Source organism: Chiloscyllium plagiosum, unplaced genomic scaffold (genome assembly GCF_004010195.1).
Source record: "Chiloscyllium plagiosum isolate BGI_BamShark_2017 unplaced genomic scaffold, ASM401019v2 scaf_11203, whole genome shotgun sequence".
In the NCBI taxonomy this organism is placed as follows: Eukaryota; Metazoa; Chordata; class Chondrichthyes; order Orectolobiformes; family Hemiscylliidae; genus Chiloscyllium; species Chiloscyllium plagiosum.
The window spans coordinates 1-14,179 of NW_025210765.1; the positions used below are offsets into that span (position 1 = coordinate 1).

The window sequence follows — 14,179 nt, forward strand, 5'->3', positions numbered from 1 at the left end:
CTACCTGCAACTCCACTTTCAAAGAATTATGAATCTGCACTCCAAGGTCTCTTTGTTCAGCAACACTCCCTAACACCTTACCCTTAAGTGTATAAATCCTGCTTTTCCAAAATGCAGCACCTTGCATTTATCCAAATTAAACTCCATCTGCCTATCCTCAGCCCATTGGTCCATCTGATCAAGATCTTGTTATACTTATTTGCTGTCTATTATGCCTCCAATTTTGGTGTCATCTGCAAACTTACAAACTAATACTTCTTATGTTCACATCCAAATCATTTATATAAATGATGAAAAGTAGAGGACCCAGCATCAATCCTTGTGACACACCACTGGTCACAGGCCTCGAGTCTGAAAAGCAACCCTCCACCACCACCCTCTGTCTTCTACCTTGCAGAATTATATTTGCAGATACATTCAATTTTGCTCAAAAAGCACACAGTCTGCAGGCAGTCAAGGCATGCAATGTTTTATAAATTCTTACTTTGGAAATAGAACCAGTCTGACTCAAGATTGGCATACAGATAGTCTCTGACCTCAACTTCAATGTATTTCGTGAGCTGAAATGTCACCTTAAGTTACATCGAGAATGTGACTTAAAACTAGTTCTGGGATTTACATATTAATGAACCTAAACCTGCAACCCATTCTAAAAGATGAAAGATGTAACAGCAATCTAGATTTGTTCAATATACCATTTCAGTTGCATGACGCTGTAATCTTTTGCTACAAATTCTGTCCTATGATCCTCCTCCAAAAGCTACTCCTTCCAAATAAACCTGTTGGACTATAACCAACAGGTTTATTGTGTGATTTTTAACTTTGTTTCTAGTGAATACAGCCCACACCTCCTGCTGCTGCCAGTAAACTTTATACTGCTGATGAAACGATGCAGCAGCTGCAGAGATGAAAGAATTAATAATTTCTAACGATACTAACTATTCATTCACTGCTCCTTCTGATATACGACATTGGAAACTTAGTGTTGGATGTTTCAAGAAATGAGAAGCATGAACACAAAAACCTGCTGGAGCTCAAAGATTTCAATGAGAGTCCAAGTCCGGCAGTAAGTTTAGGTAACCTTTATTGCGACCCAATTTTGTTACAGCTTCAGATCTACCCTGCAAACCCGGGAGTCCCCAGCGCTGGGTTGATAGTCCAGTTGATAATGGCACTCGCTCCTTCAATCCCACTGCAATGGCACATGAACTCGCTGGTGCTTCTGCAGGCAGGAGGAGCGGGTGAAGCCCTTCCCACACTGAGAGCAGGTGAATGGCCTCTCCCCGGTGTGGACCCGCTGGTGGGTCAGCATGTTGGAAGAATTGATGAATCCCTTCCCGCACACAGTGCAGGTAAAGGGCCTCTCCTCTGTGTGGACCCACTCATGCTTTCGTAAATTGCCCACATGACTGAACCCCTTCCCGCACACTGAGCAGGTGAATGGCCTCTCCCCTGTGTGGACCCGCTGGTGGATCCGCAGGTCATCCACGTGACAGAAGGCTTTCCCGCACTCTGGGCAGGTGAATGGCCTCTCCCCCGTGTGGACCCGCTGGTGCCTCCGCAGGATGCCCACATGACTGAAGGCCTTCCCACACTCAGGGCAGGTGAATGGCCTCTCCCCTGTGTGGACTCGCTGGTGGATCCGCAAGTTATTGACATAACGGAACCCCTTCCCACACTTGGGGCAGATGAACGGCCTTTCCCCTGTGTGGATCCGCCGGTGGGTCTGCAAGTTACTGACATAACGGAAAGCCTTCCCGCACTCAGGGCAGGTGAACGGCCTCTCTCCAGTGTGGACCCGCTGGTGCCTCCGCAGGTCACCCACACGACCGAAAGCCTTCCCGCACTCAGAGCAGGCGAGTTGCCTCTCCCCCGTGTGGACCTGCTCGTGATTCTGCAGGTCGCCCACCTGACTGAACCCCTGCCCGCATTCAGAGCACCTGAAGGGCATCTCCCCCTTGTGAACCCGCTCATGCTTCCGCAAGTTGCTTGTACGATGGAAAGCCTTCCCGCACTCGGGGCAAGTGAACGGCCTCTCCCCAGTGTGGATCCGCTGATGGATCAGCAGTGCAGATGAATCCGCGAACCCCTTCCCACACACCGAGCACATGAACGGCTTCTCTCCCGTGTGGACCCGCTGGTGCGCCCGCAGGTTGGAAGAATTCCTGAACCCCTTCCCGCACACTGAGCAGGTGAACGGCTTCTCCCCGGTGTGAACACGCTGGTGTGTCTGCAGCTGAGACAACTGAGTGAATCCTTTCCCGCAACGGTGGCAAATGAACGGCCTCTCTCCTGTGTGAACACGTCTGTGAATTTCCAGCACCGAGGGGGAAGGGAATCCTTTCCCACAGTTCCCACATTTCCACGGTTTCCCCATGGGGAGAGCTTTCCTTGTGTCACTCTGTGTTTAAAATTACAAACAGAACAGGTATACAATCTTTCCCCACTGAGTTTTGAGACTTTGACTCCCCCAAGCTGAGGACACCCTCACTTGGGTGTCTCAGTATTCTTCTTGCCACACCAGTGTCCAAAATCTCTCAAGCAGACAAAAGCAAACGTTTCTTCTCAATTTGAATGGCTGCTGATATCCAAGTCCCAATGAATCAAGGAGCTCTGCCAGATGTTAATGTATCAATTGCTTTCAAATTTTTTCCACATCTTCCTGCAAAACTAAATTCACAAAATAAGTGATCACTGTCAGTACAGTTAAATTAACATAATACAGGTGGCAATTCCTGTAGTTTGCCAGATGCCTGCTGATCACATATTATCCAGGACATTGAAACCTGAAAACCCTCATGCAGCCAGATCGTCTTAAGTGTGTATGGAGGAAAACTTCATTTAGGTGACAATGACCTGGAACAAGCTGCCTACAAAGGTGCTGGAAATGGAGCTGAATCAAGGATATGATAATGAAATATCAAGGCTGCTTGCAGAAAGCAAGCCAGTAAAGCTGCTGAATGAGTAAATGGGGGATGGGCCCAAGAGAAATAGTGAGAAAACAGATTAATCTGAGACTAGTACAGTTGGGAAAGGGAGTGAGTCAAATAGTCAGGGCAGAATGGAATAAAGCAGAGAACAAGGTGGGACTGATAAACTGCATTTACTTCAATGCAAGAGGCCGAACAGGGAAGGCAGATGAAATCAGGGCATGGTTCGGAACATGGGACTGGGATATCACAGCAATTACAGAAACGTGGCTCAAGGATGGGCAGGACTCCCAGCCCAATGTTCCAGGATTCAAATGCTACAAGAAGGATAGAAAGGGGGAGGAGGCAAGAGAGGAGGGGGAATGGTGTTTTTATTAAGGGATAGTATTACTGCTATACTTAGGGAGGATATTCCTGGGAATACATCCAGGGAAGATATTTGGGTGGAACTGACCAATAAGAAAGGGATGATCACCTTATTGGGATTGTAATATAGACCCTCTAACAGTCAGCAGGAAATTGAGAAACAAATTTGTCAGGAGATTTCGGTTATCTGCAAGGATGATCATGGTAGGGTATTTTAACTTACCAAACATTGATTGGGACTACCTCTGTTCAGGGTTTAGACCGAGAGGAATTTATTAAGTGTGTACAAGAAACTTTTCTGAGTCAGTATGTGGATGTACCTACTGGAGAAGTACAAAACCTGACCTACTTTTGAGAAATAAGGCAGGTGACTGAGGTGTCAATGCAGGAGCACTTTGGGGCCAGTGAGCATAATCGTATTAGATTTAAAATAGTGATGAGAAAGGACAGACCGGATCTAAAAATCAAAGTTCTAAATTGGAGGAAGGCTAATTTTGATGATATTAGGCAAGAACTTTCAAAAGCTGACTGGGAGCAGATGCTCACAGGTAAAGGGATGGCTGGAAAATGGGAAGCCTTCAAAAATGAGATAACGAGAGTCCAGAGACAGTATATTCCTGTTCGGGTGAAAGGAAAGGCTGGTAGGTGTAGAGAATGCTGGATGACTAGAGGAATTGAGGTTTTGGCTAACAAAAAGGTGGAAGCATATGACAAGTATGGATAGGAGAAATCGAATGAATCCTTAGAAGAGTATAAAGGCAGTAGGAGGATACTTAAGAGGGAAATCAAGAGGCCAAAAAAGGGGACATGAAATAGCTTTGTCAAATAGGGTTAAGGAGAATTAGAAGGGTTTGTATAAATACATTAATGACAAAAGGGTAACTAGGGAGAGAATAGAGCCCCTTAAAGATCAAAAAGGCAGCCTATGTGTGGAGCCGGAGGAGATACTAAATGAGTATTTTGCATCATTGTTTACTGTGGAGAAGGACATTGAAGATATAGAATTCGGGGACATAATGGTGACATCTTGAAAAATGTCCATATTACCGAGGTGGTGGTGTTGGATATCTTGAAACACATAAAAGTGGAAAAATCCCCAGGATCTGATCAGGTGTACCCTAGAAGTTAGGGAGGTGATTGTTGGGCCCCTTGCTGAGATATTTGTATTATCAATAATCACAGGAGAGGTTCCAAAAGACTGGAGGTTGGCTAACATGGTGCCACTATTTAAGAAAGATAGTAAGGAAAAGCCAGGGAACTACAGATCAGTGAGCCTGACATCGGTGATAGATAAGTTGTTGGAGGAATCCTGAGAAACAGGATTTCCATGTATTTTGAAAGGCAAGGTCTGATTAGGAATAGTCAGCATAGCTTTATGCATGGAAATTAATGTGTCATGAACTTGACTGAGATTTTTGAAGAAGTAACAAAGAGGACTGATGAAGGCAGAGTGGTGGGTGTCATCTATATGGACTTCAATAAGGCATTCAACAAAGTTCCTCATGGAAGATTAGTTAGCAAGGTGAAATCTCAAAATACAAGGAGAACTAGTCAACCGGATACAGAACTGGCTTGAAGGTAGAGGAAAGAGGATGGGTAGTGGATGGTTGCTTTTCAGACTGGAGGCCTGTGACCAGTGATGTGCCACAAGGATCTGTGCTGACTCCACCATTTTTCATCATTTATATAAACGATTTGGATGTGACCATAGTGAGTATAGTTAGTAAGTTTTCAGGTGACACCAAAATTGGAGGTGTAGTGGACAGCGAAGGAGGTTACCTCTGATTAAAACAGGATCTTGATCAAATGGGCCAATGGGCTGAATAGTGGCAGATGGAGTTTAATGCAGATAAATGGGAGGTACTGCATTTTGGAAATGCAAATCAGATCAGGACTTGTTCAAAGTGTCATGGAGATGTACAGCATGGAAACAGACCCTTCGGTCCAACTTGTCCACGCCAACCAGATATCTAAAATTAATCCAGCTGCATTTACCAGGCCCATGTCCCTCTAAATCCTTCCTAATCAACACCTATCCAGAGGCCTTTTCAATGTTGTCATTGAACCAGCCTCCAATACTTCCTCTGGCAGCTCATTCAACACACGCACCACCCTCTGCGTGAAAAAGCTGCCCCTTCCCCTCTCATGCTCAACCTCTGCCCTCTAATTCTGGACTCCCCCACCCCAGGGAAAAGACCTCATGACTTTATGAACTCCTATAAGGTCACTCCTCCGCCTCCGACACTCCAGGGAAAACAGCCCAATCTATTCAGCCTCTCCCTGTAGCTCAAACCCTCCAACCCTGGAAATGTAAATCTTTTCTGAAACTTTCAATCCTTGCCATTCAAATCTAATTTTACACAGAGGGTGGTTCACGTGTGGAATGAACTTCCTGAGAAAGTGGTGGATACGGGTACAGTTAAAAGACATTTGTTTAAGTACATGAACAGGCCAGGTTTGGAGGGATACAGGCCAGGAGCAGGCAGGAGAGACTAGTTTAATTTGGGATTTGGTTGGTTATGGATTGGTTAGACCGAAGGTCTGGTTCCATGCTGCATGACTCTATCGCAGGTTCATAGTTCTTGACAGTGGAGTTGCAGGTGGACAGGATAGTGAAGGTGGTGTTTGGTACACTTCACAGGATATTGGTTAGGCCACTTTTGTAATATTGCATGCAATTCTGGTACCAGTGATCCCGTCCTGACACACCATACACCAGAGATAATGACTAAAAATGACTGGGACCCAGAATAAAATCATAAAATCCCTCCAGTTCAGAAAGAGGCTATTTGGTCCATTGAATGAATTGGGTTTAGGAGTTGGGAGGTTATGATGCAGGACATTGGTTAGGCTACTTTTGGAATAGTGCATTAGATTCTGGTCTCCTTACTATACAGTAGGATGTTGTGAAACTTGAGAGGGTGCAGAAAAGATTGACAAGGATGTCACCAGGATTGCAGGATTTGTGGTATAAGGAGAGGCTGAATAGTATGGGGCTGTTTTCCCTGGAGCATCAAAGGCAAGAGGGGTAACCTTGTCAAGGTTTATAAAATCATGAGGGGCATGAATTGGATAAATGGGCAAGCACATTTCCCCAGGGTGAGGGTGTCCAAAACTAGAGGGTTTAGGATGGGAGGGGAAAGATTTAAAAGGGACCTAAAGGTTCAACGTTTTCACACAGAGGGTGGTGCATTTGTGGACTGAGCTACCACTGGAAGGGGTCAGTACAATTGCATTTAAAAGACATCTGGATGGGTATGTGAATAGAAAGCACTAAGAGGGATATGGGCCGAATGTTGGCAAATGGAACTTGATTTACATCGGATACCTTATCAGCATAGATGTGTTGGATTGAAAAGTCTATTTCCATGCTGTATGTTTCTATGTCTATTTGATAACAGAAGCTTTATTTCCATTGATGCAAATATTAGATGTAAGGGAAAGAGAATTCTTCAATTAGGGCACTCTAAGAATCTTGGAAGCCCCATTTCTGGTTTACACCCGAATGAACAAACATTAAACACAAACACCTATTTATTCCTAATTTTGTTTCATTCTTCTTGTTTTATTCTCTGCTATGACAACACTGTGTCTGGATGGTTGACAGACTGGGAGATTGTGGGTTGGCCTTGAGTGACTGGATTTATTGTTCTGGAAGGTGGAAAACTGGGCCAAATCTTCAGCAGAAAGCTAGCACAGTTGAGAACAGATGACATCTAACTCTGTGGGAATAGGGATATCAGAGGACAGGGAAATCAGGACCTGAAATCCAAGCTGACACCAGACTATTGTGGGCGGCACGGTGGCACAGTGGTTAGCACTGTTGCCTCGCAGCGCCAGAGACCCGGGTTCAATTCCCGCCTCAGGCGACTGACTGTGTGGAGTTTGCACGTTCTCCCCGTGTCTGCGTGGGTTTCCTCCGGGTGCTCCGGTTTCCTCCCACAGTCCAAAGATGTGCAGGGCCAGGTGAATTGGCCATGCTAAATTGTCCGTAGTGTTAGGTAAGGGGTAAATGTAGGGGTGGGTATGGGTGGGTTCGCTTCGGCGGGTCGGTGTGGACTTGTTGGGCCGAAGGGCCTGTTTCCACACTGTAATCTAATCTAATCTAATCTAATCTAAACTACCATGTTATCAGTGCTTTGATTGACAGTGCCTTTACGTAGCTTCCTTTACCTTTACCTCACTTCCCATTCAACTTGAATTCCACACACCCCCTGCATATTCAGGATCGAATCCTTGCCATCCTGAAGCCATGATTCTGTAAGGAGTCTCAAATCATAATTATTCTCTTCAAAGGGTCAGTTAGATTCGAAACGTCAGCTGTTTTCTCTCCGTACAGATGCTGCCAGACCTGCTCTGATTTTCCAGCATTTTCTCTTTTGGTTTCATTATTCTCTTCAAAGTGTTCAGTCAATTCATTCACTTCTGTTACAATGCAGCTCACATTCGGTTTTTAGTTTCAGTTTTAGTGATCTTCTGAATCCAGTTTTGATTGCTGGTACATTTACTCTCCTTGTTCCTTTCTATCATTCTCTGATGCTCATTTTCCACATCACTGCATTGCTCACCTGCCTTGATTCAGATTGGCCATGCTAAATTGCCCATAGTGTCCAGGGATGTGCAGGTTAGATGGGCTAGCCAATGGGAAACGCAGGGTTATAGGTTCATAGTAATAGAAGCAGGAGTAGGCCATTTGGCTCATCAACCCTGCTCCGCCATTAAGATCATGGCTGATTGATTCATCAGCTCCTCCTCCCTGCATTATCGCAACTACCCTTAATTCCCCTACCATGCAATAGCCCATCCAACTGTGTCTTGAATATACTCAATGAAGCTGCCTTTACTGCTTCCTTGAACAGACAATTCCATAGAGTCATGACTCTCCAGGAAAAGCAGTTCCTCCTCATGTCCTAAACCGATTCCCCCTAATCTTAAGGCCATGTCCTCTATTGCTAATCTCACCCACCAGCAGAAACGACTGGATTGGTGGGGGAGGCGGCGGAGGGGGAACGGGCTGCACAAGTGATTTGCTCTTCGGAGGGGTCAGCATGGACTTGATGGGCTGAATGTTCTGCTTTGACACTGTAGGACTTCTATGATTTACTGCAGTTGGTGTTTGCCCTGGATCACAGCACCCAAAACCTTCCACCTTCTGCCAATCCAAAGACAAGTCCAACCCTGCTCTCTCATATGTATGTTATCTAACTGCTTAATCATTTCCAGTGAATACAGCTCACACCTCCCGCTGCTGCCAGTAATCTTTACAATGCTGATGAAACAATGCAATACCTGTGGTACTGAAAATCGTAAGGCTTCTAATGATACCAGTTACTGATTCACCGCTCCTTCTGATGAACATCATTGGAAATGCAATGTTGGAGGCTGAAAAAAAAATGAGCAGTTTAAAATAAGAACCTTCTCTGGGCTCCCCGCTCAGCACACTTTACTTACTGCCGGTAAACCTTAAAGCAATTCATCCCCACAGTGCAATGAATTCCCACTTTCCACCAAAATCCAGGATGTACTCACTCACTCAGTTGCTGTCTCACAACTGAAAGATCTCACAGTGACTCCTGCCTCCAGGAAGGGAAAACATCTTTGAAAGCTGCTCTGAAAGGCCAGTCTCCACAATGACACTTCTGCTTTCACCGATGACAATTAGAGTCATAGAGTGGGTTCATTCTGGATTATATGTTTTTGGAGATATGTCTCTTGATTAATCTTAAAATATAAGCCATAACTATTAATTTCACCTGGGGCAGTGTTTTGTAGAGGAATAAGAGTGTTATATTTTGAGTCTGTAGATTGTGAAGAAGCAAAAATGGCCTTTAATAGAGTGATACATACTTAGATTAGATTATATTACATTACAGTGTGGAAACAGGCCCTTCAGCCCAACAAGTCCACACCGACCCGCCAAAGCGTAACCCACCCATACCCCTACATTTACCCCTTACCTAACACTACGGACAATTTAGCATGGCCAATTCACCTGACCTGCACATCTTTGGCCTGTGGGAGGAAACCGGAGCACCCAGAGGAAACCCACGCAGACACAGGGAGAATGTACAAACTTCACACAGTCAGTCAGTTGCCTGAGGCGGGAATTGAACCCGGGTCTCTGGTGCTGTGAGGCAACAGTGCCAACCACTGCGCCACCGTGCCGCCCAGATGTCAGATGTGGGAGTTTAAAAGAGAGTTTAAGGGTAACTGTGGATCATATCTGCCATAAATGCTGTTGGCTGCAAATCTTATCAGATCGAATGGATCATTTGGAGAGACAGTTAGAAGCGATGAGGAATTTGCAACAGCAACAGTACATGATGGATGGCAGTTATAGGAAGGGGGAAAGTCTCAGATATAGTCACATAGGTGGGTTAACTCCAGGAAAGGTAAGAGAGGTGGGCAGCCAGTGCAGGAGTCTTTTGTGGCTATATCCATTTCAAACAGGTATGCTGTTTTGGAAAATGTAGGGGGTGATGGATTCTCAGGGGAACGTAGCACGAACAGCCAAGTTTCTGGTATTGAGACTGGCCCTAATGCAACGAGGGGTACGTCAGGGTCCAAGATATCAATTGTGTTAGGGGATTCTCTAGTCAGAGGTACAGACAGATGTTTCTGTGACCAGCAGTGGAAAATCAGAATGGTGTGTTGCTTCCCTGGTGCCTGAATCAAGGATGTCTCAGAGTGTGCAGAATGTTCTCACATGGGAGAGGGGCCAGCAACAGGCCATTGTCCACATTGGAACCAAAGACATAGGAAGGGAAAAGGTTGAGATTCTGAAGGGAGATTAGAGTTAGGCAGAAATTTAAAAAGGAGGTCCTCAAGGGTAGTAATATCTGGATTACTCCCAGTGCTATGAGCTAGTGAGGGCAGGAACAGGAGGATAGAGCAGATGAATGCATCACTGAGTAGCTGGTGTGTGGGAGAAAGATTCACATTTTTGGATCATTGGAATCTCTTTTGGGTTAGATGCGACCTGTACAAGAAGGACGGATTGCACCTAAATTGGAAGGGGACTAATATACTGGCAGGGAAATTTGTTAGAGCTGCTCGGGAGGATTTAAACTAGTATGGTAGTGGGGTGGGACCCAGAGAGATTAGATTAGATTACTTACAGTGTGGAAACAGGCCCTTCGGCCCAACAAGTCCAATCCGCCCCGCCAAAGCGCAACCAACCATGCCCCTACATTTACCCCTACACCTAACACTACAGGCAATTTAGCATGGCCAATTCACCTGACCTGCACATCTTTGGACTGTGGGAGGAAACCGGAGCGCCCGGAGGAAACCCACGCAGACACAGGGAGAACGTACAAACTTCACACAGTCAGTCAGTCGCCTGAGGTGGGAACTGAACCCAGATCTCTGGCGCTGTGAGGCAGCAGTGCTAATCACTGTGCCACCGGGCCACAGGGAGATACTGAGGAAAGAGATCTCAATCCGAGACTGGTACATTTGAAAACAGAAGTGAGTCAAACGAACAGTCAGAGCAGGCAGGGACAAGGTAGGACTAATAAATTAAATTGCATTTATTTCAATTCAAGGGGCCGAACAGGGAAGGCAGATGAAATCAGGGCATGGCTAGCAACATGGGACTGGGATATCATAGCAATTACGGAAACATGGCTCAGGTATGGGCAGGACTGGCAGATTAATGTTCCAGGATAGCAAATGCTACAGGAAAGATAGAAAGGGAGGCAAGAGTGGAGGGGGAAGTGGCATTTTTGATAAGGGATAGCATTACAGCTGTGTTGAGGGAGGATATTCCCAGAAATACATCCGGGGAAGTTATTTGGGTGGAACTATGAAATAAGAAAGGGATGATAACCTTATTGGGATTGTATTATAGACCCCTAATAGTCAGAGGGAGATTGAGAAACAAACTTGTAAGGAGATCTCAGCTATCTGTAAGAATAATAGGGGTGGTTATGGTCAGGGATTTTAACTTTCCAAACATCGACTGGGACTGCCATAGTGTTAAGGGTTTAGATGGAGAGGAATTTGTCAAGTGTGTACAAGACAATTTTCTGATTCAGTATGTGGATATACCTACTAGAGAAGGTGCAAAACCTGACCTACTCTTGGGAAATAAGGCAGGGCAGGTAACTGAGGTGTCAGTGGGGGAGCACTTTGGGGCTAGCAACCATAATTCTATTAGATTTAAAATAATGATGGAAAAGGATAGACCAGATCAAAATGCTGAAGTTCTAAATTGGAGAAAGACCAATTTTGACGGTATTAGGCTAGAACGTTCGAAAATTGATTGGGGGCAGATGTTCGCATGTAAAGGGAAGGCTGGAAAATGGGAAGCCTTCAGACTGGTAGATATAGGGAATGCTGGATGACTAAAGAAATTGAGGGCTTGATTAAGGTATAGACAGGATAGATTGAGAGAATCTTTAGTGTATAAAGGAAGTAGAAGTAAATTTATGAGGGAAATCAGGAGGGCAAAAGGGGGACATGAGATAGCTTTGGCAAATAGAATTAAGGAGAATCCAAAGAGTTTTTACAAATACATTAAGGACAAAAAGGTAACTAGGGAGAGAATAGGGCCCCTCAAAGATCAGCAAGGCAGCCTTTTAGTGGAGCTGCAGAAAATGGGCGAGATACTAAATGAGTATTTTGCACCAGTATTTACTGGGGAAAAGGACATGGAAGATATAGACTGTAGGGAAATACATGGTGACATCTTGCAAAATGTCCATATTACAGAGGAGGAAGTGCTGGACGTCTTGAAACGGGTAAAAGGTGGATAAATCCCCAGGACCTGATCAGTGTAGAGTCATAGAGTTGTAGAAGCTAGAGAAGTGATTATTGGGCCTGTTGCTGAGATATTTGATAGTCACAGGTGAGGTGCCAGAAGACTGGAGGTTGGCTAAAGTGGTGCCACTGTTTAAGAAGGGTGGTAAGGACAAGCCAGGGACCTATAGACCAGTGAGCCTGACGTCAGTGGTAGGCAAGTTGTTGGAGGGAATCCTGAGGGACAGGATGTACATGTATTTGGAAAGGCAATGACTGATGAGGGATAGTCAACATGGCTTTGTGCGTGGGAAATAGTGTCTCACAAACTTGATTGAATGTTTTGAGTAAGTAACAAAGAGAATTGATGAGGGCAGAGCGGTAGATGTGATCTAGGTGGACTTCAGCAAGTTGTTCGACAAGGTTCCCCATGGGAGATTGATTAGCAAGGTTAGATCTCATGGAATACAAGGAGAACTAGCTATTTGGATATAGAACTGGCTCAAAGGTAGAAGACAGAGGGTGGTGGTGGAGGGTCGTTTTTCAGACTGGAGGCCTGTGACCAGTGGAGTGCCACAAGGATCGGTGCTGGGCCCTCTACCTTTTGTCATTTACATAAATGATTTGGATGCGAGCATAAGAGGTACAGTTAGTAAGTTTGCAGATGACACCAAAATTGGAGGTGTAGTAGACAGCAGAGAAGCTGGCCTCAGATTACAACAGGATCTTGACCAGATAGGCCAATGGGCTGAGAAGTGGCAGATGGAGTTTAATTCAGATAAATGCAAGGTGCTGCGTTTTTGGAAAGCAAATCTTAGCAGGACTTAATGGTAAAGTCCCAGAGAGTGTTGCTGAACGAAGAGACCTTGGAGTGCAGGTTCATAGCTCCTTGAAAGTGGATAGTGAAGGCGTTTAGTATGCTTTCCTTTATTGGTCAGAGTATTGAGTACAGGAGTTGGGAGGTCATATTGCGGCTGTACAGGACATTGGTTAGGCCACTGTTGGAATATTGCGTGCAATTCTGGTCTCCTTCCTATCGGAAAAGATGTTGTGAAACTTGAAATAGTTCAGAAAAGATTTACAAACATGTTGCCAGGGTTGGAGGATCTGAGGTACAGGGAGATGACGACTAGACTGGGGCTGTTTTCCCTGGAGAGTTGGAGGCTGAGAGGTGACCTTATAGAGGTTTACAAAATTATGAAGGGCATGGATAGGGTAAATGGGCAAAGTGTTTTCCCTGGGGTCGGGGAGTCCAGAATTGGGGACATCATTTTAGGGTGAGAGGGGAAAGATATAAAAGAGACCGAAGGGGCAACTTTTTCACACAGAGTGTGGTACATGTATGGAATGAGCTGCCAGAGGATGTGGTGGAGGCTGGTACAATTGCAACATTTAAAAGGCATTTGGATGGGTATATGAATAGGAAGGGTTTGGAGGGATATGTGCCAGGTGCTGGCAGGTGGGACAAGATTGGGTTGGGATATTTGGTCGGTATGGACGGGTTGGACCGAAGGGTCAGTTTCCATGCTGTACATCTCTATGTGTTGGGTAGGTTAGAGATTATTAAGTTGGACAAATGCCCAGGACTGGATAGGATCTATCCCAGGTTGCTGTGGGAGGAGAGAGAGGAATTAGCTGGGGCCCTGACAGATATCTTTGTAGCATCCTGAAACACAGGTGAGGTGCCGGAGGGCTGGAAGTTTGCTCATGTGGTCCCCCTGTACAAGAAGGATAGTAGGGATATTCCGGCTAACTACAGACCAGTGAGCCTGACATCAGTGGTGGGAAAGTTGCTGGAGAAGGTACTGAGGGATAAAATCTACTCATTTGGAAAAAAATGGGCTTTTCAGTGATAGGCAACATGGTTGTGTGTGGGGGAGATCGTACCTTACCAACTTAATAGAGTTCTTTGAGGAAGTGACCAAGTTGATAGAAGGACAGATGGACGGTGGATGTCGTATTCATGGACTTTAGTAAAATGTTTGATAATGTTCCCCACTGTAAACTAATGGAGAAAGTGAAGTCACATGGTGTGCAGGGTGTTCTAGTTAGGTGGATAAAGAACTGGTTGAGCAACAGGAGACAGTGTAGTAGTTGAAGGGAGTTTCTGAAATGGAGAAAGGTGACCAGTGGTGTTCCAT

At 45.3% G+C, this 14,179-nt stretch overlaps 1 protein-coding gene across 2 annotated transcripts; it reads right to left on the reverse strand.

Moving 5' to 3' along the window:
- Positions 1-1,066: 1,066 nt before the first annotated feature.
- LOC122546953 (zinc finger protein 229-like) lies at positions 1,067-8,678 on the reverse strand. 2 transcript variants are annotated; one of them, XM_043685563.1, is made up of 2 exons: positions 8,586-8,678; positions 1,067-2,401 (listed from the first exon to the last, which is right to left on the reverse strand). In XM_043685563.1, the coding sequence occupies exon 2, from the start codon at positions 2,375-2,377 to the stop codon at positions 1,184-1,186; it is 1,194 nt and encodes a 397-aa protein (XP_043541498.1). In that variant the 5' UTR covers positions 2,378-2,401; positions 8,586-8,678; the 3' UTR covers positions 1,067-1,183. The 2 variants fall into 2 exon arrangements, with proteins under 2 accessions (XP_043541498.1, XP_043541497.1); XM_043685562.1 differs by having other exon boundaries at positions 1,067-2,670.
- Positions 8,679-14,179: the final 5,501 nt, after the last annotated feature.

Bases quoted from the DNA above. Each gene is read 5' to 3' on its own strand.
- LOC122546953 (XM_043685563.1), bottom strand. From the start codon at position 2,377: ATGGGGAAACCGTGGAAATGTGGGAACTGTGGGAAAGGATTCCCTTCC.